We start from the raw sequence: 27,315 nt of genomic DNA on the forward strand, positions 1-27,315 counted from the left end.
GTATTGAATGGTTTTACAATGTGGTGAGAAATAAATATTTTCATCAATGTGCGGTATTGGTCTTGTGTTGTTGTTTTTTCTTTTGTTTGTTTGTTTGTTTTTGTCAATATATTCATGTGCATTACTCTAACAATACCTCTGAAAAAAATCAAACCCAGACTATATCATTAGAAAAGTATAAAAGTTACAAGTGTTTAAGATTGATTCATTTACACACTGCTGTGCTCAAACAGAATCAGAATGCATGAACCATGTGTGTTCCATACAGTGTCAAAGTTGGGTTTTGTTAAATGAATGTAAAGTTTTGAATTAAACTTTCATTTTGCAAAAGAACTGAGGTGTTCTGCTACTGTGAATTGTGTGTAGTGTTTTGACAAAATGAGACTTGTTTTTAAAATTGTGCTTAAGCAATTGTAAAAACTGTAAGTGTATCAGTTGCATTGTATGTTCTTTTTTTTTGGGCCGAAAACAACAGTTCCAATTACCTTATTACAAAAAAAATTGACTGCTAAATTACCAATTTCGACATAAGTGTATTTGGCAGGTAATGCACAGTTAATGTGTTTTACAGCTAATAATCCTGTTGCAGCACAGCATACAGCATACTTATATTTAAATCTACTCCTAAACAACTAATAGCAACTTCCTTTAGCAATAACAACTTGTTTAGGAGTGGGTTTAAAAAAAAAAAAAAATCTTTACTGTTGCCACTGAGGACAACAGAAAGAATCAAAATTACTGCAGTGGAGGAAGAGGAGAAGCAGGGAATATATCAAGACAAATGTCGAGGTAATTCCAGTTTCTGTCCTCATAGTCATTATAGTTATAGCCTCATCTCTCTCTTTTCTCATTGCTGACAACAATAAGCCCATGAGAGAAGCTGAATGAGAAGATATCTGTTAAACTGGCAGAGGCATTACTACCTTTTTTATTATTATTATTACCTCTCACAAATGTATTACATAGTAACTACCTAATTTGTCTCCAGTCTGCTAAAAGCTGTGCTTCAATAAATTTGACATTAATTAGATGTTTACAATGTCCTTAATTTGCTCTCTGTCAAAATGAATCAGAAATGATGCTTTTCTTTCAAAGCTTTGAGGATTCCTAAAAAGGGGACACATTTCACATGGACTGACAAAAAGATTTTGAAATGAGCACAGGTGACATTGCACATGTTTTGCTGTGGAGTTCAGCTGCTGTGATGGATAATGTATGGCAGAGAGGGGAAGTACCTGGAGATGCCATGCTCCCACGAGAGCCCGATCTCGGTTGTCGTAGCAATGATGGCTGCTATGGAGACAGAGGGAAGTTCTTACTGATTAAAGGGTTCTTACTGCAGAATATCAAAGACCAAAGAATGAAACAGACTGAAAGCAGTCTGAATTACTAAGTATATACAATAGTGAAAAATGCTATGCTTGCTCATTAGAGGCAGTTAAACTCTACTAATGAGCAATTTTCCACATTAAGAGTTGAGATTAGAGAGCTTCTGGTAAAGGTCTCCAAGCACCTACAGGAATGGTAGAATTCTGATCTGACAACATGGAGTTATAAGACAGTAAAGGGCTGGTCAGTGTGTGTGTGCGTAAGTGTCTGCATATTAACCGAGCACAGGTTCACATGGCCTAATTGGGATGCGTGTATGTGTGTGTATGTGAATGGATGAATTGGCTGTCAGATCAGAGAGCCACTTACTGAATAGTGAATCAGAATAGTTTTGATAGTCTCTTGTGTCAGAAATGGCTGAGATTATTAATAAACTGAGAGAGTTTATTAATAATCTCAGCCATTTCTGGTCTTTTTAGCCACTTCTACATTCATGTTCACCAACCCACTCACGCTAAACACCTTCCCACTTCCTCTTTCATCCTGTCTGATTCTCATTCACACTCCTTCACTGATAACAACCTCTGTTTTGTTGTTTCTAAAGGTGCCTTTAACCTCTCCCTTTATGCCAGTGTGATTTTTCCCCTTTGTCTTTAGATAATTTGTTGAGCCCTGGGGCAGAATGACCTTTAGTCCAGAATAAGAGTGCTCTAGGTTTCAACATAATTGACATTTCTACAGCAGCTTTAGAAAATTAGCTTTTAAACCTGAATTAACTTAATCAAAATAATGACTTCAGCTTTTCATTATGGCTGATCTGATGAGAGGTTCTCTTACCGTTTCAGCTGCTTCTTCCTGCACCACAATTTCCTCTAAAATACAAAATTTGATTAATTATAGCAATCAAGCTGCAAAATTACCATGGCTCTCAAAGTCAATGAAGTCACTGAAGTGTAATAAGAGTGAGATGTGAGATGTGAATTTTATTTATAATATTTTATAATATTTAATATATATATATATATATATATATATATATATATATATATATATATATATATATAGAAAGAGAGAGAGAGAGAGAGAGAAAACATTTAAAATAAATGAAGCCTTGCTATAAGAGACTATATATACACTTTTTTTTAAGAAAATCAAGAATAATTTTCAAGAATAATCTTTGTTATTCCAAACCTTCAGTCTGTAGGGGAGACACAATATCGAACGCAGAGTCTTCTGTCTCTTCGTCAACGTCTGAATTGGTCTCGTCCTGAAAGAGAGATTCATTCAGTCAGTCAACTTTATAAATATTATATCTTCAACATAAATGCTGCAATAAGCAGTGGTTAAACATCACAAGCTATATATATTGAATCAGATTTTAATTCATATCTTTTTATGATCTTAGACTAGGTTTTGATTTAAAGCAGGATTTGAAAAAAATCAGCAGCTCCACCTCATGGTGAATATTAGTAAATGAATCAAATGCATAACAAGCCAAAGCACTTCCACATACAGACCCAATCAAACAAACAAAAGGCACTTTTCCACCGTCGGGCCGAATGGTTCTCATTGCGCAACCATTCCATTCCGTGCCGATCTGGGCCAGATGGTACGGTTACGGTTTCATTTTCCACTGTGGGGCTGATAACGGCCACTCTTTGGAATGTAATACAAAAGTGACAGTCGTTGCCGTATGGAGGATGATCAGATATTTCTTTTAATTTTATTATTAATTTGTGTTTACGTCGCTCAAATAGAGCACTTAGCCAGCTACAGAGAAACTGGTGGCAAGGCAACAGACAAGTGACGAATCCTGAGTGGCGTCGTTAGACAACCATGCCAAGATTTCCGGGCTGGGAATGGTTTGTAATCATGCCATGCTGTACCAGGCTCAAGTGGAAACACAACCGGAACCGTTCCTTACCATTCTAAGAACAGTTCAGCCCGATGGTGGAAAAGCTTCTAAACAGACACAGACTGTACCTTCCTGTGTTTTAATGGCACGGCGTAAACAACATTTATGTCATCAGCTCTGCTCTGCCTCTCAAGGGACTGATACACATGATCTTCATCTCCCTCTAGTCCCTCCAACTCATCACTATCGTCACCTTCATCATCATCAGTATGTCTTGGGGAAGGCACAGTGGGTCTTTCTGTCACTGAATATGGCCATCTGTCCCTAAAGTGAGAGAGCAAATACATTTTCATGCATCTAGCTTAAAGAGTTAGTTCACCCAAAATGAAAATTCTGTCATTAATTACTCGCCTTCGTGTCGTTCCACACCTGTAATACCTTTGTTCGTCTTCGGAACACAAATTACAATATTTTTGATGAAATCCTAGAGGTATATGACTCGTCCATAGACAGCAATTTAACCACCACTTTCAAGGTCCTAAAAGCTACTAAAGACATCGTTAAAATAGGCAACGTGACTGCAGTGGTTCAACCTTAATGTTATGAAGTGATGAGAATACTTTTTGTGTGCAAAAACAAAAACAACTACTTTATTCAACAATATCTTTCTTCTATGTCATTCTCATACGTTCTTTACGTTCAGAGCTTCCAGGTTCTACGTCAGAACACAGGCTCAGTATTGGCAGAGGCTGTTCACGTGAGCAGCACTTGATGACAAGCTTTTGCTGCTTAACCCCTTAACTGTCAACATCCCATATACTTTATTACAATTAAAATCTAATCTAATCATGACAAATTATATATCATTGGAAAGGTCTAAGATTCCTAAATAGATATTTGACCACTGTTTTTTGTTACAAATTATGTAGGAATAGTAATAGATTAATTTATGACAAGAGTGCCCCTCAAAAATGTACATGATAATAGGAGTTCCGACCTTTTTCACAAAAAGTATTTTTTGTTTCCTTTTTCCCTATAAATTATACATCACAAATTATATATCATTTGAAAGCTTATATCAGAATTCATACTGTGAAAACCATTTTGAAATCGGACATTGCTATATGGAAATTGTACCTCAAAATCTTTTAGCGGTCTCCTCCCCCTTAGTGTGTCATATTACGGTCTTTTAGAATGAAAACTTTTTATAATCTTGACAAAATACATATCGTTGGAAAGGTCTGAGTCTCAAGATTCCATATTTGGTGATTATTTGTAATATTGAAAGAGAAATTTATTCATTTGTGACAGAAAAAATGCATCAACATAATTCAATGGAGTTTGGGTGTCACCCGGTGGCTTTTTTTGGTATTACACCTAAACAAAATTGCATAGGAACCTCAATTTTTTTGATATCAACTTCAAATTTGGAACACAACTTATTGAGACATATGGCTTTAATTTTATAGCAATTTTGGATTAAAAACTATTTTGTAAAATATTTATTTTATATAAAATATAAAACAAAGTACAGTACATTTTTTTACAGTAAATTTAAACTTGTATAACTTTGTTATACTTTAATTTTTGAAATTATTTCACTTCCACAATAATCTGCTGATTGTCTTCTTTAAAAAGAGACTTATGTCTGTATTCAAAAGCGTTCATGAATTATAACAATTTAATTTTGGATAGTGCACTTTTACGCCTATGTTCAAAAATGGGGGGGTGACAGTTAAGGGGTTAAACCAGTATCTGTAACACATCCTATCACACAGTGCAATCAGACCAAAGACTAAATTTGTAAGTAAACTGCTTTTCCTCCTGCTGAACTAATAATGTCTATACACTTGCAATCAATGCAGCCTGCTGTGTTACCCTGATTAGAAGTCATTCTGTTGTATTATTAATGACTTATTTAAAGGATTAGTTCCCCCAGAAATGAAACATCCTCATGTCGCCAGCAATGTGTGAAATTCTTTCTTCCATGGAACACAAACGGACAAATTACAGACAACTATACTAGTCGCTTTCAAACTTCAAAAATGATGATAAAGCACCACAGAACTGTCATAAAAGTGGTCCATCTGACTTGTGCACTATATGCCAAGTTTTCTGAAGTCATAGCTTTGTGTGAAAGGCAGACCGAAATTTATCTGACCAATTCATTGGATAGATCTGTATATTTTGCTCATAAACTCATGAATGTGCCAAGGAGAGAATAACAAGTGAATGACAACTTAAATATTGGTCTTTTCTTCACAAAAAGCTATCATATGGCTTCATAAGACTTGGAATATAGAACACAAGTCATTTCTTGTAACAATATGTTTGTTGCTTTTTTATGTAATATTTATTTATTATGCTGGCTCGTGGGCGGGACAACCTGTCACTCACATGAGATCACAGCAATAGCACCACAACCATCCAACCATCCAATCAATTATTGACAGACAAAATCAAGTTTTGTCATACATATTTTCTTGTTTGGGAAGCCATTTCACTCGGATATACGTAATGTCAGAATAGGGAAGAAAAGACTATACATTTTTTTTCTGTAATTCTCTTCATAACTTTTTTAAACAAGTTACATAAAAATGTATATTGGCCTAATTTGATACCGAAAAAAGTAAGACTGGATGTCCCTTGACTAACTGCTTGTGGGTCATACTAGACCTTAAGGCACTGTCTTAACATAATGGCTATGTTTTTGAAACTCACCCCAGGATGATATTAAAAAAAAAAATCCCATGGAAGAAAGTAAGTCATTTAGAATGACTTGAGGGTCAGTGAATGTGCAAAATTTTCCTTTTTAGATGAACTACTTCTCTAAGTAAAAGAGGGAAAACTGGGTTCATGAGGAAACTGCAGGGGTTTTGTGAACTTTAAATAAAAGCAATCAAAATAAAACAATTAAAAATATGAAATATTTTGTTAACCTGCATGTCATGTGATCATTAAAGTGATAGTTCACCCAAAAATGAAAATTTGATGTTTATTTGCTTACCCCCAGGGCATCCAAGATGTAGGTGACTTTGTTTCTTCAGTAGAACACAAATGATGATTTTTTAACTCCGACCGTTGCCATCTGTCAGTTGTATAATGTGTGTCAATGGGAACTTCTATTATAAGAGTAAATAAAACTTGCTTAGACAAATCCAAATTAAACCCTGCGGCTCGTGACGACACATTGATGTCCTAAGACATGAAACCGAACAGTATTTATATCATTTTTTACCTCTAAAACACCACTATGTCCAACAGCGTTCAGCACTCGTTTAGTGAGATCTGATCGCGCTCTGACAACGGCAGTGATGTCTCGCACCCATTGAAGTATAAGCGCAAGACATCACTTCCATTGTAAACAAGTTTTATTTACTCTTATAGCAGAAGTTCCCATTGACACACATTATACGACTGACAGACGGCAACGGTTGGAGTTAAAAATCATCATTTGTGTTCTACTGAAGAAACAAAGTCACCTACATCTTGGATGCATTGGGGGCAAGCAGATAAACATCACATTTTCATTTGTGGGTGAACTATCCCTTTAACTGACATCAGAAAACCGTGAACATGCAGATGTGTTGTTCATTTATTGGAATATTAACTTTCAAATCTCCTTCTGCCAAACATTTTAAAGCAATGCCTGATTTAGGTCAATGAAACTAATATGTACTAATATTACCTGGTATACAGTGCTGTGGCAGCATAGGGCTCAAAGCCAGTTTGGCTGTCTGCACGTGAACAATCACTCTCAGAGTAAGATCTTTGGCGTGGAGGAGGAATGGCAACAGTACGGCCCGTCAAGGAGGAAGACAATATTGCAGCTGCCAAGGCAGACCTGTGACAGTTATCAGAAAGATTACAAAGTTTACATATTAAAAAAGTTTAAAGATATTGGAAAATATATACCTGAAACAGGTATGTTCTATAAAAACATTATGGCTAATGATTGAATTAAAGGACCCGCAAGAACATATGCATTAAATGATGGAGGGGAACCAAAGTGATATGAATGGATTGGGATATGTTATGTGGGTATACCTGGGTCTCTCTGGAGAGGGGTTGGGGCTTCGTGGGGGAGGAGTGCGGGGAACCGCAGGTCTGGGGGCAATGGTGGCAGCAGGGATCAAACCATGAGCTATATTCCGCTACACAACCACAACAGCAAACGAGATTACACATTTTACTACACAACTACATCACAGGACACGCATGTTCAAGTAACCCATTACCACTGATAATAAAACAATTAACGTTAAACTGGTTCTGAATTAATATAACTATTTATAGGTTGCTTAGTAAGACGGCCTTTTAGCAGCTAAATTGGTTAGCCACAAAATGTAACGTTAACAGTTTTATTTAAGCAATAGAAGACTTACAAATTCTCTCTTCTCTTTTCTCCTGAAGCTGAAGTTGAATTTAGATGACATAGTCCTCAACAAACTTCCTCGTTTCGGTGAGAGATGTGACATTAAGATTTATGAAAACCGCGGTCAGGACTGAGCTTTTCAGCACTATCACACCGATAGCTATGTAAAGAAGGTAAGTTATGTTTTATAGCTCATAACTGGCAGTTTTATAGGTTACTTATTATATACAACGATTATTTTTCATCGAAATCACACTAGCTTCAACTCAACTTCACGTAACTAGACGCTTTCCCTCAAAACCTTGAAATATAACAAGTCCTCCTATTGGTTCGCGCGTCCTCGCTTAACAAATCAGCGTTGCTTTTCATTCCTCTTAGCAACGGCGTTGAGCCAAGGTTGAGTGCGGCAGTTCTCCAGCAGAGGGAAGTCTCGACCACTCAACTGTGAAGTCTGCACGTGGGTGTTTGGGAAAAAATAATAGAGGATTTGTATTAGTTGTCATTGCATTATTGACTTTTCTGTTGTCTATGGGCAATTTTAAATAGATTTAAGTAAAGATTGAAATGTGTAATGTATAATATTTCGTTTTGGCGTTCAACCAGGAATTGTGTCCTCAGAATCTATAATTCAACTTTAAGCCTATTTGAAAAAATTAAGAACTATTTAAAGACTTAATAATCTTTCACCTTGTTGCCCAAAATATCTGAAAATTTCTAATATTGAACCCCACACATATGTGAAAAGTATAGGGTTCTCTATGAGGGTGCAATGGAGTTAAAGGCCACAGTTTAAAGTATTTTCACAAAAAAACACAAAATCCTTACTTGTCACACAATTTCTGAAACCTGACACTCAAACACCAGAACCACACACCAAATCTGCAACCATACACTTATTCTTGGCCTTCGACTCGGTTTCAATTTCATAAAACACTATTTGCAAAACACAACACACAATTCTCTATACACACAAAAATCTAACAGGAATTATCTTGATTTCCTTTTTCAAACACTACCATTGTTTCTGTCCAACTACACATGGTTGATGTATTTATTTTCTTCCACTGTGTAATACTATATTCACAACCACAAATGCTTACAGTAAAAAAAAAAAACATAGTTTGGTTTCAATCTTGCTTTCGTGTTTACTGTGAATTTTCAAAATCTCTCTGCCATTTACTTTCAATCTTGAACAGAAATGTACATAGGACCTCATGAAAGAAGAGCTTTAGGTTTTGAGTAACTGTGTATATGAAATATCCAAAAATAGTATATTACGACAAATGTGTTTGCACCGTAAGAAAAATGTTTGTGATGTTTTGAATGCAGTGCTTCATTTTGCAAGAGATGTCAGGCATTTTGCGTGTGCAATTCTTGGATTTGTGTATAGTTTTGGAGGGAAAAAGAGGCAAAGTTTTAAAAATGTGTGTAAGCAGTTGAAAAAAACCTGTAAATGCAACAAAACCACTACATCACTTTCCTAAACACATATCGTTTTGCAGGGGATTTTGTGAAATATGATAACCTAAAACTGTAGCTCTAGATGAACACCATTCATCAACCAACATCAGAATGTTATGTTATAGCTAACATGCTATAATGCTAACATGCAATATATATTCCTCAATTCTTCCATGTTTTTTTTTTTTTTTTTACTTTATCACTCCATATTAGGATTTGTATTAGTTGTCATTGCATTATTGACTTTTCTGTTGTCTATGGGCAATTTTAAATAGATTTAAGTAAAGATTGAAATGTGTAATGTATAATATTTCGTTTTGGCGTTCAACCAGGAATTGTGTCCTCAGAATCTATAATTCAACTTTAAGCCTATTTGAAAAAATTAAGAACTATTTAAAGACTTAATAATCTTTCACCTTGTTGCCCAAAATATCTGAAAATTTCTAATATTGAACCCCACACATATGTGAAAAGTATAGGGTTCTCTATGAGGGTGCAATGGAGTTAAAGGCCACAGTTTAAAGTATTTTCACAAAAAAACAAAATCCTTACTTGTCACACGATTTCTGAAACCTGACACTCAAACACCAGAACCACACACCAAATCTGCAACCATACACTTATTCTTGGCCTTCGACTCGGTTTCAATTTCATAAAACACTATATGATAACCTAAAACTGTAGCTCTAGATGAACACCATTCATCAACCAACATCAGAATGTTATGTTATAGCTAACATGCTATAATGCTAACATGCAATATATATTCCTCAATTCTTCCATGTTTTTTTTTTTTTTTTTACTTTATCACTCCATATTATACTACTACTACAACTATTATTATTATTTTCTATTATTATTTATCTTGCATAAATCCACAGAACATGCACTGAAAGTAGTAAAGAGGTCAGTATCGCTGTCACATCTTGAGGTTTAACAGTTTTTAATCCTATTGTGTACTATCTGTGGAGTCAGCCCTGCCGGAGTGAAACATTCTATACTTAGTATCTAATCTTCAAATGACACAGCATTGACACAAATACATTCACTAGATAAAGTATGCATAATGGCAGAAAACTGCTCCACATCCAGTTTTCATTTAAAGAAAACTGTCAACATTAAAGATACTGTCAACTCCTAATGACTGCATTTGTAAGTGGGTTAAATGTATGCTCCCTGTGTTTTACAAGACTGCAAGAAGAGAAGAAAGTGAGTGAGTCATGCTGTTAGAAATCACTCTGGTGGAAAGTGTTCCCGTTAAAACAGACTGATGGGTTATGTAAATGATTCCAGTAAAACTCCAGTTTTTGAATAAAAGCAATTGTTGAATAAGTCCTGAGTCAGTGTATTTCTGATAATAATGTTCTCCAGCTGTAGAAGATGCAGAGACATCTTCTCTATCTCTATCTTTCTCTTACACACACACACACACTTAACCACTGTGACATCACTGCTGGCGTTGGTAAGCAATCTCTCTAATAACCTAACCAAAGCCACACCATAAAATTCCTCAGTCTGTGAGTGATTTAAAATCCATTAGTCCACCACACTATTTTCACTGGCCAGATTCACATGCGCACAGAGCACAACACGAATGATGCTTTTCCTCTAATTAATACAAAGAGAGGAACTGAGTATGAATCTCTTTTTATTGTTTGTTTTACTGGGGTTCCTTAGAGTTATAGAGGTCAATCGAACATTTTATTATGGTATTACTGCAGTCTACTCTCTAATGGTGAAATAACTCCATTCTGCCTTGCCTTTACGTTGAGTTTCACATGAGTCGCAGAGGTCCACAAGGCTTTGAAATATATTTTAGAATTCTCAAAGTAGAAGTGTGTAGTCGATGACTTTGGTTGTGGACTAAAACCATAGTCATGTCATAATCTGCATAGCCTGCTGCATTCATACTGTCAGTTTTCTGCCTTAAAAAACACAATTTGGAAAAATAAGGTTGAATTAAGGCAAAACTGACACAATCTGCTTTACATCAGTCAAAACTTATTCATGCATGACCTAAGATATAGCCTCTTGCTTACGCAATTGTTACTTTTAGCCAGAATTGGCATGGTTGGGATGATTACACAGTGAATGACCACAATAACCCCTTACACAATAAAAGCAGCCACAGCTTTGACCCCATAGTTTATTTAGATCAAGATTTACATATACAACATAAAAGTAGGCAACGATATAGATTCCATTATAGTCCAGACATTTCCTCAGCTGTGTCCCATTGGTAATCTACATAAGTTGTAGACACAAAACAAACTAATCTAGAAACTAATCTCTGCTTTATTATTATGTTAACATTTGTAACCAAGTAAGAATTTAGGGCACTGATGCAGATTCTGGTTTGACCCTAAAGAAAAAGTCTGAACATTAACTTTCAAAGAATCATTAATATGTAACCTTACAAAATCAACATCCTCTCAGAACAGTGTTTGTCATTATAATTCCAAATGTGGCACTAGCAGAAACATAATTGATAAGAATACATTCATTAACAACAATAAAATATTTACAAGCAAGGAGCAGAGGTCCACAGTTTAATACGATTTCGTCAGTGTAGACTGTTGTAAGGCTTTTTAAAGGCTTCTGACTTTCTAGGATTCTGAGAGGCAGTGTTTTCTACAAATAAATGAAAAGTTAAATATTGTCAGTAAGACAAAAACACATTTTGAGCTATACCATTTAAACAGAAGAACATACACCAAGTAACAGAAAGATATGTAGCCACAAAAAAACAACCAGGCTACAGTTTCACGATACAAAACCTAAATACTTCCAATACTTAAAATGAATACAGTTTATATAGATATTTTTTTTTCTCTTTATTTTGCATATAAATTATTTGATTATCAAATGTGTATAAAATCTACTTTGTAGACAGTGAAATATTCCAGCACTGAAGAAATGCCAGGTAAAACACATTGAACAAAGGTTAAATAAGAACGGCATTTGTATTGACAGCTATACTTTCCATCCTTCTTGCTTGAATTTGGCAACAGAGTCCTATCATAGTATTTTGCTTCAGTATGTAAATACTTGATTTACACCAAATAATATTACTGTTTGTATAGACATTCCAAGGGCAAAAGCTATTCACCATTCTCTCCTACATTCTGTTCTTTTACAGTGATTGACACAGGATTTAGAGCTCCGTTTCAGTGATGCAAGATCATCACAGAAGCCTGCTATGGTAGTCTGTCTGTAAGCTACAGGCTCAAAAAAAGGCTGCATGTTAACTGCCAATCTACCAGCCCTCATTTTAATATGAAGAGAATAATTTGTGGAATTTTCCAAAAAAAAAAAAAAAATCCTTCATAACACCATTTAAGCCATTCAATACAATAATAATAAAACAAACTAAAAAAAATCAAATACTTTGAGCAGCATACATGTTGTGTTTTTATCTACTGATTTGTTAAAACACGTAATCCTTCACCTTTAATTTATTGGTGAGATTTTCTAAAAACCAGACTAATGAAGGAATACAAGTATAGCTTACATCTGTGTTTATAGGTTTGTGCAAAATGTACATTTTCCGTCTTTAATTTATTTGAATCTCTCTAAAAATATCTCCTTTTCTTTTTGTAATATAGCGTGCTTTTACACGTGCTTTTATCAGCGCACGTATAAATCCAGTTTTGCGTGTTTAGTAGAGGGCGCTTTCATTATACGAGTTGGGATAGGAAGATCTGTTCCAGGGTCCATTGTAGTCTGCGGTAGGAAGACTCAGCGTGCTGCTGCTCTTCTTGTTCTTGAGACCCCAGCTGAGGAATGATGGTTTTTTTGCTACCTTGCGAGACTTTGGGTTCTTATCATCCTCATCATGTGCCAGGCAGATCATGGAGTAGGTCTTCGGCAGACCGCCGCAGTATGTAGCACTCTTGGTGGGCTTCAGAGATAAATAGAGAGAGAGAGAGGCAATTAAACCCCTAACAACACTTGATCTGAATAAAGCAGCATTTATTTGAAACAGAAATATTTTGTGACGTCTTTACTGCCACATTGAAGAAATGTATTAATTTCTTTTTTCAAAATCGTACTGACCACTTTTGATCGATTCTGTATTTATATTCATAATTATGTTGTTAATATTAGCGCATCTAAATAAATATGATTGAATATTATTCCTCTTTGGGATATTAAATCCTACCAAAATCAACCAATGAGACAATAAAGCTCGGGGACCATTTTGGGGATTTCCGCCTGGATTTGGCGTACCCAAATTGAAAAGTTTCCTATACCCACATATGGTGCTCTAAATACAAACTTTTGGTGTAATTTTACAGGAAACCCTTTGAAGTTACATAAAACACTGGTGAACATGATAAAAAAAATTATAGTATATGTTGAAAAAAGATTTTTTTCTCTATCATGTTGTGTGCAAGAATTATTCAAATGCACCTGAAGGGAAGAATATTACCTTTTTTATGTAATTTCAGCCTACCCAAATCTAAAGTCTTCTCATACCCATATACAGTGGTATAAATGCAATATCCCAGTGTAATTTTACATAAAACCCTTTGCAATTACATTAAACACTGCTGAAAGTGATAAATATTATTGTATATGTTGTCTATTTGTAGCTGTTTGTGACTGGTTAAAGCAGTCATCGGAGTTGGAATGTGGCGCTTGTCTTTGTTTCATATTTCTATGTTATCATATTTCACTGCATGATTCTTTGGAAGATCATTCGATCTATGATTGTCACACAATGAAATAATGGGCAAATTCCTTAAGATGAGAACTTTCTTGTGAAATATATCTTGACTGTTTTTTGAAAAATATAAAAAATACATATTCATAGAAAATTTTCTTCGCCATCATCAAGCGGAAATTTGTGTCTGGGACCAATGCATATATAATTTACATTTTACTGCTGTATGTATCAAAAAAATAAAAGTTATGGTATTCTCTGTAAAGTTTAGATTCTAAGATTTTAAATGATACCAAATGACAATATGGGGTGATACCAAATATGGAAGCCTTTAAAATGGATGTGTAAACATTATAACGTGAATTTTTTGACCCTCATAAGGGTCCGTGGAGTTAAAGTAGGCAAAGAAATCCTTAAGAAAAATAGGGTTACCATTGGCTGGCTGCTGCTGTCCATCATGCTGACCACTCTGATGTTGACGCCCTCCTCATCCACATCCTTTAAAAGCTTCATAACATCACTCACTCCTAGCCATTTACACTCTGTGTCACCCACAGCAACAATGTAATCTCCCTCTCTCAGTCCCTCAGCCTGGTGATGAAGAGATTGTGGAGAGAAAAAGCAACAATGGAAAATCAGAAAAAGGTCAGAGAAGTAAATCACGTCCTGCAAGTGTGGCACTCTGACACTTCAGATATTTATGGTATGAGTTTATCGGCACGACCACACTGCAGTTACCATAGAGATGAGCTCTGAGAGGACTCGTTCATGTCCTCCAAAAAAATAAAGGGAGTTATTTGTGGGAGACACACAGCTGCTAGAGACAGCTTGAGACTCATATGGTCAAAAACAGGTGCAGTGGGCGTGGATATATGCGGTTTGTTTTCATTCAATTGCTGTGGTCAAAGATTATATCTATCCTCAGCTTTAGGGACATTGACACGTGTAAAAGGAAGATGAATTGAAACAGGAAGAAGTTATCTCTTCTGATAAATGTCATGACTTACGTTACCTTTTGTTCTTCTGATTAAGGCATAAAATGGAGGAGGGAGAAGTTTACAACACAAGGAACACAAAAAAGAAGATATGTTGATAAATTGTCTCTTTTTGTCCATACAGTTTCAGTGGGGTCCACAACTGTTTTGAACACCACTGACTATCATTATATGGACAAAAACGGTTCTTCAAAATATCTTCTTTTGTGTTCCGCAAAGAGGGTGAACAAGCATGAACGCTGAAGCATGAACTGTGCATGAACACTCACCGCAGCGGGACAAAGGGGATCGAGTGACTGTATCTGAACAGGCACATCTCCCTTCAGAGTGAATCCGAGGTCTCTGTCCTGCAGTCTCAGGCGGACGGTGCGTGGAGCTGACCATCTCTGCTTAGCTGAGAACACTGACAAAGGCCCCTGCATAACACAAATACAACAGCACATCACTATAGCAACTCACCTAATTCAAAGACACACAGGGTGTTTTTAAGGGTAGTCTGCCACCCTGGTTGTCCTTGGCTGTCATTCAATACACTGGCACACTGACTTCACGCAGTATATGCGAATGGTTTTGCTCAGGTGGCCAAAAAGGTTCAGAACCACTGGTTCAAGGCATGTGCAGCAAATGGTTGACCCCTGCTTCAGAAAGATCATCTGATTTGATTAAGGACTTACAAAGCTTATATGTTAAACTGACCTCCCCATGTACTACGGAAATGAAATTTCAAGTGAGGGGTCATTTAAAGTGCCCATGGCAACTATTACAGGATCACAGCAGTGGTTCTTTGAACTCTCTGAAGGTCACTCAGACATCTGAAGGTGGTAAAACTCAAATACATGCTTCCATAAAACTAACCACATCATAAACTCTGCCTCCTTCACCTGAATTACCCTTCTCCCACAGCCGGAGGGAACGGAATATATACGTCACTGTGGTTCTCGAATGTTCCAGTTCTGCACACCAGATTTACAAGTCTAAGATTCTAGCACAGAGTCAAAACCATTCTTACAGTTTCACAGAATCTACTGCAGATGAAGACTTGAGGTCGTCCAGAAATCAAACTCAAACTAAAGACAAACAGGTCAATGAAATGATGCTAGTTTTTTTTTTTTTTTTTTTTTTTTTTTTTATAAATACATGAATACATTAGTTAATGTTTACTTAAATAAAAAAAACTTGAATAAACCTCTTCTATGATGAGCATGTTTTTAATTTTTAAAATTCTCTTTGATAACTATCCTGATATCAAGAAGTAAAAAACCCTCATTAAAAACCCAAATAGAGTGTTGCAGAAATTATTCATAAAAATCATTTTTGTACTTCCGGTTCCATCATCCCGAAGTCAATGGTTTTTTTTTTTTTTTTATGAGTTTTTGTTCAAATGACTGAAATAAGTTCAGTGGTTATTACAAGCTTAAGATATGTTCATGTTTTATTCTATGACATGAACTACATAATTAATACCACATGTCTTGAAATATGTGGTTGCTAGCAAGTGGTTAAATGGGATTACAGAGGTTGTTGGGGTTATTAAACATCATTGCACTGAATAGGAAATCTCATCTACTCACTAGTCCGCTTTTACAGCCTCGTGTTTATACTCGCACTGCTGCAAACAACTCAAACTTTCCAAATTGTAGACTTTAAACAAAGATGGAAAAGTTTTCAGAAGCTTTTTGGTGGTGACGCTGAAGTCATAAGACCGCAGTGTAGTTCTTTTAGATTTTTTTTACTCCTGCTGATTGTATTTAGGCATCAAAATTCATAAAAGTTGTGTTCATTTGTGAAGATTATCTTGAGCAAAACGTGTAAGAATCAGAAACATTTGTTGGTCACAAAGCTTATTTTTTGCAATAATCCAAAATTCAATTGAAAAATCCTTTTGAACCAGAGTGATGCTAACTTCTGGATTGGCCTACAAAAATAGATCATCACTGCAGCACTATGTAACTTAACTCTTTACACAGAGACATACATTTGACAACCATATAAACTTAATTACTCCAAAAAAATTAACGTTTTAGGAGGAATCAAGTTAAAAAAAGAACACACAAAATGAAACAGCAAATCATCCCTTAACAAGACATTCCATATGAGGTATGTATCATTGATGTCTGTGGACAAATAGTGCAGGATGAGTTTTGTGCCAAAGTTCAATACTTCGTGTTAGAGGTTTGAACAAACTTCTAACCCCAAGTATGAGTAATAGTGATAACACGGTTGATTTGAGTTTCATAGAGTCATAGTTCCAGGATGTCATAACGCTCAGAAATTCATGTTCAAACCAGGGTTATTCATATTAGTACTGTTAAAGGAGTATAACACTCTACAGACTGACCAAACAGATTTTAAAATTACAGCTCAGCGTCATCCCCAGCTGGTCACAGTATTTTGGTTTTACAAAAGAAATTGAAACGTTGGATTGTTGAGGTTATGGTCTGTTTGGCCAGTGTGTACAGGTCAATCAACACGGGTCTGTTCAACAGCACACATGCTCACAGAATACTTAGATATTATGTAAAACTATTCTGTGCACTAAGAAATCTGCAAATTTGCACAAGCATTCCTGTGCTGTGAAAAGAGCTCAAACTGTCTTTGAGTAAAATTAGTAGCCCACATACCAGCCGATGGAATAGGTCTGTGACTTTCACCTTGGTGGCAGCTGGAATCTCCATCTCAGCTTTCTTTTCTGTTTTAGCTAACAGAGAAGGAAGAAATCAATGTTACAGCATGTTTACACTGTCAGCTGAACTTACATAACCACTTTTGTTCTCTACTGTAAGATGTGGGTCATGTTCTGAGAATCTAATGAACAGTTCAAAATGTGATGCTTCGGTGAAAACTCACTGTTGCATACAAGTTAATTTTTAGATTTAAAAACTACAATAGAACTGTCAAAGTTTACATAATGAGCGAACAACATCAATCTCCAGTAATCCAATCATGTGATCAAGGGAGACAGAACATTTGTTTATACCTGGAAGTAATGTACCGGGACACATCCAGATCCATTAGTGTTTATAATACAAATGTGACATGGTTACATGCGTTCAGACAAAAGGGGCGGTCCCACTGCACTTTTAGTTCCATTGATTTGTCATAGCGTGACCGCGTGGCTGAATTAAAAGAACCAAAGGGCTGCAGCGCTGCAGTAAGGTGGAGTAGTTTGCATATTTTTACATTATGGATGCATTATATTTTGAAAAAGAGACATATTACGTTTTGCAGTATTACGACCATTGCAGTGTCTGAAAAATTTTGTGTGCTCAAAGTCTAGTGTGACCATGGCTTAACACCACATGGCTTAATGTGGTTTGAGTGATCACTAAACATTCTGAAACTGACCACTTGTGATCAGATCGCTTGGGCTGGATGTTAATATCAGGGGCAAACGGTGTCTATCTCCAACTTACAGATAATGTCCGGTGCAAGCATGTAGTCTATGAACTCGTCATCCTTGTCGTTTTGGTCAAACTTGGTAAGAGAGCGTTTGAGGCTAGCTTGCAGGATGTCACTCAGAATGTCCAGTTTTTGCAGGTGTCGACAGTGAGAATGTGTGCGGATGGCCTCTTCGTGTCCCATGATGGAGCGCTGCAGATGAGCTTTACCTGACCAAACAGACAGAAAATATTAGCTCAGTGTGCTGAAGTGGAATATCCCAATCATTTACACCTCACAGGTCAGAATGGATGAGCCACTCACCTATTCTCCGTCTGTCTTCCTTATTCTTCAGGATGTCAAGAGGAGAACGTCCCTCCGGCATGGCATCGTATAGTTGTGACAAAGCCTTCTCTTGCTTGTCCTCATCATCACTAGGTGTCACTACACATACAGACACATATATCAACCAATATTTAAACACTGCATTGTTTTGTTCAATAAAACTGGATACATTCCTGTAAATTTCATCTCATTCAACTGAGGCTATGTTAAATGTTATGGCATTTACACATCCCATTGTGTATTTTATGGAGTTAAGGAGACTTAAATACACAAGAGAGGGAGAGAGGATGGAGAAATTACTGTTTGAATAAGAAAGAGAATGTTACATAATCCCATTTGTTCTGGCACAGTCTATTAGTACACTGTCAAAAGTAGCCGAGATACTGAACCGTCTCTGGCTTTCATCTGCCTCCCTCTTTACATCCTCAAAAAAAAACTTCACAGAATAAAGTCCATTAAAGCACTGATACCTGAATCCTTCTTTACTCTCACAAGGAAAAGGAAACAGTTTCTATGAATGAGACACAAAGGTAACCTTTAAAGGTTCCAGAGGGCTGTCAGCCAATGGGAGTTGGCCAAGAGCTGTGATTGGCTGCTTGACTTACACTGGTGGTCAAGCAGAGCGGTGGACACAAAGTAATGGGCCAGTGAGTTGTAGTGATTGGTCTTCAGATGGGACATGGTAGTCCAGAAAAAGGGCACATTGTTCTTAATGGGGGTTTGGATCATGGACTGATGAACATGACTGTAGGTCTCCCCCACCTGAGAACAGAAAGGAGAGAGGGGTAAATGTCACAAACACTTGGGACAGAGGAGTAACTACAGGCTTTAAAAAAAAAAGACCTGCATACTGATAGGAACAATAGGTCATGTATTTATATGTAAAAATGTCTCTTCATACCAATGCCCCGGAAAGAACATAATAGCAAAATTCTGTGATTTATACATACACTACCTGTTAAAAGTTTTGGGTCAGTACATTTTTTTTTTTTCGTGTTTTTAAAGAAGTGTCTTCTGCTCATCAAGGCTGCATTTATTTGATAGGAAATACAGTAAAAACTGTTTTCTATTGTAATATTAAAATATAATTTTTTTCTGTGAAGGCAAAGCTGAATTTTCAGCATCATTACTCTAGTCTTCAGTGTCACATGATCCTTCAGAAATCATTCTAATATGCTGATTCGCTGCTCAAGAAATATTTTTTCTTACTATCAATGTTGAAAACATTTGTGCTGCTTAATATTTTTGTTGAAACTAAATATTAAGATTTTGAGGATTCTTTTGATGAATAGAAAGTTCAAAACAACAGCATTTATTCGAAATAGAAATCATTGGTATTTTTATACGTCTTTACTGTATCTTTTCTTTTGATAAATTCAATGCATCCTTACTAAATAAATATTAATTACTTTATAATGTTGTGATATCCAAATTCACTAGCTTTAAAAATTATTTAAAATGTACAAAATTTCTTTCTGAGATTTGCTAAAGATTTAAAAATGAACTTTAAGGGACTGTTAGATGACAAAAAAAAGCTAATCTACAATGTAAAAATGGGGGAGATGAGCATGCACAATTAAATATCCAAAATAAACAAAACTAAAAAATAAATTATTTTTTTTAGTCTGAAAATGTTTAACAAATACCTTGGCAGCCTCTTGGGCCATTTTGAGCAGGCCGAAGAACTCATTTCGGATTCCTGGCAGAGTGATCTGCTCAAACATACACTCCTGCGCCTGTGCTAGCATCATCCGGATCAGCATGCTCAGCATAGCAGGACTCATATCATAACTGGGAGTGTGTGTAAATGTCTCCTTCAGGAAGTGCAGCACACCTACAGCAGAACATACACAAACAAAACCAGACAGAATTCAATATTAAACTCAACATTCAACATTACATTTACACAAACCAGTCCCCTTATATCTGCTGTCCACTGCAGCAAAGCGTAAAAATTAAACAGAAAATTCTAGATAATTTCTTAAGCTTCACAACATTATTTAACTTATATAAAATAGCATTGTCATTTCCTTCATTTAATGCTTTTGCAAACACACAGATCTTAGAGATAAAAAAAAGACTTGTAAGACAGTGGGTGTTCAGTCTTTGTTTGAGGGATCATATTTGGACTTTCTTTCCGGTGGAGATATACAAAACATTCTATGTGATGAAAGACAGTGGGGTTGGCTGTTTTGATAGCTTAAGAAAGCCAGCCAAAACTCTCTTTATGCTGCTGTTATTTTAAGGAGGTTAAAAACCAACACAAGCCACTGAGTTCCCATGAGCCTGTGACAGATCTGCTGTTGAGGGGGAAGAATTACATCATTTTTACTCCACCTTGAAAAACAACCAGAACCTGAATACACATCTGTTCTCATGGAGGCAGGAGTTTATTAGGCCAGCTTTGGATACTTTACTTTCCTTCTCACAATCTTATCTGCATATAATAAGTGCATCTACTCAGAACCTCTCACCTGCAGATTTCTGGAAGGCAGCGATGGCGTCCTCGAGTCCAGCTTGTGTCTGTCTGTCGGCACGAGTGCCAATCTGGGAGTAGAGAGCTGCCATATTGAAAAGTATGCTGGCTTTCTCCAGAGAGACGTTCTGCTGGCACACAGGCATGCCGGTGAAGGAGTCATACCTGCGTAGGCACAAATGTGTTAAAACTCGTGTTGGCGCAAACCACAGGTGAGGCTTTTTTTTTGTTGTTGTTCGGTTACATATGCAATGCTGTGTTATTAGGAATTGCATATTGTAAGCTTATTAACAGTTCAGTTCTCTCCAGCTTTTTTTATGACACATTTTCTTTATTTATCCTGTCATCTCCCTTTGTTTCTAGGATACAAATGAAACAAAAAGCTGATGTATAAACATAGAAACAACAAAGGCAGCCTGACAGCCCCGTCAGACCAGTTGTGTGCTACCTCTGAACGAGTTATGTTTACAGCTGATACAGTAGCGTATAAGTTCATTACAAGCACATTACTGCTGGTGTGGGCGAGATTCAACCTACCATGTGAAGAAAATGCCAAGCTGGCGTGTAGGGGAGAAAAATCGAGTCTCCAAGAAGGAAAGTTGACTGTAGTAGTTGGAAAGCAAATCCACACCAGAAGGATTACGACTGGGGGTCCGACAGGCCTGAAACACACACATTTAATTCAAGTCTCATTGGTTGCCTTGTATGTGTGTTTTTACTGATCAGATTTATTTTGTCCTAAACTTCCATTTCAGCCAAGAATCGAACTTGGCACCTTTTACAGATGTTGTATCATACCTGTCTCAGGTCCATCAGGTCATCGATCTGATCCTGAAAGTTTGAGCCATCTTCACTGTAGTGTTCCAGGATGAAGTCCTGTTCAAATAAAGCATTTTCATATCAATTTATTCATAATGACAACGCAAACACAAAAACATTACACAGTCAAGTATTCGCAGACCTGTTCTCCTTGTTAAACTTGTCTGTGAGAAAACAGATGTAACAATGACACAGGTGTCATAGATTCACCTGCACGGCTATCATTACAGACCAGCTAAATTACAGGTTGGAAGCATCTGATTGATCCACGTCTCTCAACACCCACTTATTTATAAGATAATAAATGTCTTGCATCAAACATCACTGTAGACTTTTAAAAATGCAATTTAAGTTTTATTGAGTCTTTGGCTTCCTTGTTTATTAATCTGTGACCTACTTTCTATTTTCCCTTAGAAAACCTTTGAGAATCATGAAAGCTGCCTAACTGAAGGCCTGATAATTGAGGTAAACATTGAGCAGGTGTTGTGAAAGGAACTGACCTTGAGAGGAACAGAGAAATCAACATCCTTTGTCTCCTTCAGTCCCAGAGGGATGAGCGGAATGCTGGATGTCTCTCTGTAAAATGAATAAAAAGAGAGAAGAAATTAAATTTAGAAAACCAAAGGAGAATACTTTCAGTATTTTAGAAAGAAAGAATAAGACTTCAAGGCTGACTCAGAAAGGCCAGACCTCCTAATCTGTATGTGACTCATAACTGAGACATGCTTTTGTATGTCACCCCTTTCACACATTACAAATACGACGACAATTTTAAGTTTAAGTTTAAATCAGCTCTAAGACTGAAACAGCTGATTCTTGAGTAAAGGATGGTTTACCATCATAAGCCTATTAACCTACTTACGTTATAGAAAATAATGACTATTAAAAATGTGAGCTAAGAAAGAGGTGTATGTGTATGAGTGGGTATGTCTGCTACATTTTGTGCTGATCAAACTTTGTAAACTTCAGCACAATATAATTATTTACAAGTTGCCATTGCATTAACAAGTTACCATGCTTGCACTGGTGGGGCATTAACTCAAAGCAGTCTGGGTGAAGACAGACTAGAGAATACATGAGTGTGAACTGATGAGAGGCAGTCCTGGTCTGTCCTGATTGTGTCTAGATGACAGATAACAGTGCAGCAACAGTGTGGTTCTGGGAAATGTTTGAGAAATATTGCTGGATCAGAGGAAATGACAGAGGAAATATCACTCATGCTTTAAGGAGATGTGCCTTTCAACTAAATTCTCTATGCCTAAAGAACAAAAAACAAAACAAAAAAAAACAAAGCAGGAAGATTTTCAGTAAGACTGTAAAGTCATTTATGATGTTATTAGATATTTCTATTTTGAACTTTCTATTCAACAAAGAATCCTGAAAAAAAAATTCAGTTTCCACAAATTACATTGTAAAATATATTACAATATATATTTTAAATAATAATATAGTTTGTTCCAATTATAATAATATTTCACAGCATTACTGTTTTTACTGTTTTTTTAATTAAATAAATGCAGCCTTTAAAAAAATTTTTTTTTTTAAATCATATCAACTTTAAACTTTTGAATGGTAGTGTATGCTAAAACAGTTTTAACATTTTGAGTTGTATAACTTGATATTAATTAATGTATTATGTAAAAACAACAAAATTATTTATTCATAAATAATCTAGATTAATAAATTCTGTATAAGTATTAAATGAGCCTTGTTGTAAAGTGTAACCAAGTAATTAAACACACAAGAGGCAGGAGGTTTGTAGAAGTTTGTGTAAGTCAGGCATTCAAATTCTGGAACAGATTACTTGCAGGTCTAAATATAAGATCTCACTCTTAAACTGGAAACAAAGTTCATTTCAAACTCAAAGAATAACAATAACATTCCCATGTTGCACGTATAGCACTAAATCACACATCACAATATCATGTTGACATCCACCATATTCATCGGTGCACTATGTAATGAGAACTTCAAAGAATGCAAACCAATCACGGTGCAGAGAACTTTGACTGCAGTGATACACAGACAACAGAAGACAGGTTTTGTTCCTGTACGCTCTTTAGGCCATGAGAAAAAGTTTGTTTCAAAAACAGACAGAGAGGGATAGAGGGGGGTGCAGGGCATGAAAGCAATGAAAGAATGCAGTTCTGTACTTATACTGATACACACACACACACACACACACACACAGTAAGCTGGCAGCCAGGTGCAAAAGAGAATGCCACACTGTGTGCAGCTACAGGAAGACCTTGTTCTGTTCGGTCTTCTGTGCATGAAACACAGGTGATAACACTGCACCAATGGGAATATTCCTTTTCTCACACTCAGTCATACTCAGGAGGTGATAGGCTTTGTTTGTTTTTCAGGAAAAATAAAGCAGGTTTGTAGAAATTTGACGAAACACATTTGCAGTGCAGAGGAAAAGAGTAACTGGAGCTTCTAGAGAGAGAATGCAGGCTGGTATGCACAAGCTTTTTAGTGTCAAAGAGCACAACCACAGATATACTCGCAAATACAATGCCTGTCCAAAACTGACACACCTGCTGCTATTTCAGAGTAACAGTACATTCATAAAAAGTATGAAAAAAGAAAAAAAAAAAAAAAAGAAAAGAAGAAAGCTAAAAGATTATATTCTTCGACAAAACACACAAAAGATCTAAGATCATAAGAAACATACATTCAAGAGTTAGGGTTAGATGAAGACTTTCAGTCATCTTCGGAATACAAATTAAGATCTTTTTGATGAAATCTGAGAGCTTTCCGTCCCTCCATATAGACAGCCTAAGCAATAGCAACTTTGACACTTCAAAAAGTTCATAAAGAAATTGTAAAACTAATCCAGATTAATTGAGCAGTTTAGTCCAAATTTTCTGAAGAGATTTGATCGCTTTTTATGATGAACAGATTTAATTTAGGCTTTTACTTGCATATAAAAATTGATCAGTGAACAAACAGAAGCTCAACTGAACCTGAATGACACACAAGAACAAACCTCTTGCGGAAGCTCAAACAAGCTGCATAACACACGAGAATGAAACTCATTTGTTACGCAGCATTTTTTAGAATTTTCATTTTTGGGTGAACTAATCCTTTCAGAGTCAACAAACCTGTGCCTTGGTTAAAGTTCTCCAAAATGGGAAAAGATGATCATTTGAAAAATTAATAAATAATAAAAAAAATTATATATTATATATTATATATTATATATATATATATATATATATATATATATATATATATATATATATATATATATATATATATATATATATATATATTTATTATAATGCTGTTGTTTTGGACCCCAATGACTTTCATTATATGGACTAAAACAGTTAAAGCATTCTTCAAAATATCTTTGTTTGTGTTCAGCAGAAGAAAGAAAGTCATACAAGTTTGGAACAACATGAGGGTGAATAAATTAATTTTTTTTCATTTTTGGGTGAACTTTCCCGTTAACACATAGCATACTTTTACTTAAAAGAAAAAAAAGGGTGATTGTCTCTCATGTTTACAGCTTTACAGTGAGTTATAATTATAAATGTAGGTCAGGGGCTCAGAATCAGGTGCAGATGTCTGCAGGAGGTTTTTCTAGTTTACTATGAACCCTCCAGGCACAGGGGATAAACACTCTTTCATTAGTGCTTGGCCTAGAGCAACAAACCTCTAACTGTAAGCCTCAACATGTTATGAAGCTAATGCTGATGAAGAACTAGGCCAGCCCTGCTCAGTTAAGCAGGGTTTGAGCTGAAAATATGGCTGAGCTTTCTTAGAGCAGAGAAAGACGGCTGTTCTCATGCAGAGAGTGAAGCAGGCCAAAGACACTCAAGGGTGTATACGTGCACACAGCCTCACTCACAGTGGTCTGAGAGGCAAGAGGGCTTAGAGAGGATTTAAAGAAGACAAGAATCCAACGGTAACCAAGGAAACACACTCAAGGACTACAAAATAAACACAACATACACAGCGTGACGGTCACAAAAGCATGACTGCAGTGCCACTAATGAATCCTTTCATTTTGACTGCAGGATTTGTATGCCTAATGAAAGAATCGCTTAAACATCCTTGAATATAGATGACATGTTTTTCTCTCTCTATTGCCATCTATCTTAGGGTATGACGATTCTAAGCAATGACATTTTTTCACATATGGTGATTTTGAAAGAATCTGATGAGAGTCAGAGAATTCATCATACATGCTATGGAAAAGGAAGCAGAAACACAAAATTAAAAAGAAAACTTGCACACATCCTCTTCTGACACGTGAGGGGGGACACATGTGGCTTGTGAGTGAGAAGGGAGGATGTGCCTGAGGATTCACCAGAATCGTCAATCTGTCAAACCACCTACGCATAAATCTGACCAGTTTTGTGGAGTGGAGTCTCTTTCTATTGGGAATTTGATTAAGGTAAAAAAACTTGAGAAGATTGATTGAACTCGACTGACCAATGAACCTGCATCCCAAGTCTTGTCTTCTCTTTAAACTTCAGCCAAGTTTAGATTATTTCTCAAATATAAGGGTACATAGCAAAGGAGTGATCATTGGGTAGCATAAGTAGAGGAGACCCTCCAATCTACCTTTTTCCTGAAAGCGGAAGTGTCGCTCGACTCATAGCGGAATTATCCTTTGTGTTTCTGGTCTCCAGTGTTTATAGTCAAATTAGCATATTTTCCAAGCTATGAACATGGTTTAAAATAGCACATGGCTTCATAGCACCATCACTTTACAGTGTCGCAATAATGTCTTTTTGTCAGTGCCTCACCCATCAAAGTTTAATGAGTGTGTAGATGACATCAAGCTGCCCGAAGATAGCTACACTGAAAACTGATAGGCGCTCATATCCTACACAGCTACACAGGTGTATTTCGGGGGGTTTTGTTCTCAAAATGATAAGTGCACACATATACCTTTATGGGGTGTATTTTAATTTAAGTGCTGCAAGCCATGCTCATCAGTCTTTGGCATAAAATGCATGGCATACAGCAATGTATACAGATCTTTTCAGATTTGCTGGTGCTCAAAACACATTGTTTCCAGGTATTTATTCAGTTTATTGCTGTTGTTGTGGCAGTCATGTGGCAATGATTTCAAAGTCATTAAGAAACGGAAATTGCAATAGTCTTTTCTTTCCTATTGTGATGTATATATTTGAGTGAAAAAGCTTCTCAAACAAGAAAAAAAAAAAAAAAAAAAGGTGTGTCCATTGGGATTTGATGGGATTGTTGGATTGTTGTTTGCAAGTTGCTGCGATCTCATACACTGGACGCGACAAAGCGCCCGTTGCAAAGCATTTGTCCTTCATGTCAGTACTTCATCAATAGAACGAGGCATCAGTTTACTGTCAGAGATTTTTCGCTCATGTCGCGCTGCATCTAGTGTAGACAATATCACTGATTACACTGTAAAAAATGACCATGATTTTAACAGTAAAAGACTGTAAAAATGCTGCGGTGAAAAACTGTCAATTGGTTTACAGAAAGTTTCCGTACTATATACGGTGAATAACTGTAATAGATCTAACGGTACATTTAATGTAATTTTATGGTAAAATACCGTTAAATTCACAGTTTTTGGAAGTGAAAAATAACAATTCATTGTAAAATTTACAGTGAAAA

General features: G+C 36.2%; 2 protein-coding genes across 6 annotated transcripts in view; both read right to left on the bottom strand.

Moving 5' to 3' along the window:
• cep89 (centrosomal protein 89) overlaps positions 1 to 7,887 on the bottom strand; it is a 114,577-nt gene extending 106,690 nt beyond the window's left edge. Inside the window, exons 1-7 of one of the 4 annotated variants that reach the window (XR_007184193.1) lie at positions 7,570 to 7,887; positions 7,232 to 7,338; positions 6,873 to 7,028; positions 3,313 to 3,508; positions 2,521 to 2,596; positions 2,167 to 2,201; positions 1,236 to 1,293 (exon numbers count right to left, since the gene is read on the bottom strand). Coding sequence is in view for 3 of the 4 variants with exons in the window: in XM_048184982.1 (XP_048040939.1) it covers positions 1,236 to 1,293; positions 2,167 to 2,201; positions 2,521 to 2,596; positions 3,313 to 3,508; positions 6,873 to 7,028; positions 7,232 to 7,338; positions 7,570 to 7,662 (721 nt within the window). In the remaining variant the exon portion in view is untranslated. The remainder of the gene's footprint in view (positions 1 to 1,235; positions 1,294 to 2,166; positions 2,202 to 2,520; positions 2,597 to 3,312; positions 3,509 to 6,872; positions 7,029 to 7,231; positions 7,339 to 7,569) is intronic. The other 3 variants (XM_048184981.1, XM_048184982.1, XM_048184980.1) reach the window with 3 other exon arrangements.
• Positions 7,888 to 11,148: 3,261 nt separating this feature from the next.
• rhpn2 (rhophilin, Rho GTPase binding protein 2) overlaps positions 11,149 to 27,315 on the bottom strand; it is a 29,252-nt gene continuing 13,085 nt past the window's right edge. The window contains exons 4-15 of one of the 2 annotated variants that reach the window (XM_048184986.1): positions 22,200 to 22,275; positions 21,679 to 21,756; positions 21,418 to 21,542; positions 20,879 to 21,045; positions 20,051 to 20,238; positions 19,010 to 19,166; positions 18,384 to 18,503; positions 18,095 to 18,289; positions 17,333 to 17,379; positions 14,951 to 15,097; positions 14,119 to 14,277; positions 11,149 to 12,921 (exon numbers count right to left, since the gene is read on the bottom strand). In XM_048184986.1, coding sequence (XP_048040943.1) covers positions 12,679 to 12,921; positions 14,119 to 14,277; positions 14,951 to 15,097; positions 17,333 to 17,379; positions 18,095 to 18,289; positions 18,384 to 18,503; positions 19,010 to 19,166; positions 20,051 to 20,238; positions 20,879 to 21,045; positions 21,418 to 21,542; positions 21,679 to 21,756; positions 22,200 to 22,275 — 1,702 coding nt within the window. In that variant the 3' untranslated portion in view covers positions 11,149 to 12,678. Of the gene's footprint in view, positions 12,922 to 14,118; positions 14,278 to 14,950; positions 15,098 to 17,302; positions 17,380 to 18,094; positions 18,290 to 18,383; positions 18,504 to 19,009; positions 19,167 to 20,050; positions 20,239 to 20,878; positions 21,046 to 21,417; positions 21,543 to 21,678; positions 21,757 to 22,199; positions 22,276 to 27,315 lie in introns of both variants that reach the window. The other variant, XM_048184985.1, reaches the window with a different exon arrangement.

Source organism: Megalobrama amblycephala, linkage group LG3, assembly GCF_018812025.1.
Source record: "Megalobrama amblycephala isolate DHTTF-2021 linkage group LG3, ASM1881202v1, whole genome shotgun sequence".
In the NCBI taxonomy this organism is placed as follows: Eukaryota; Metazoa; Chordata; class Actinopteri; order Cypriniformes; family Xenocyprididae; genus Megalobrama; species Megalobrama amblycephala.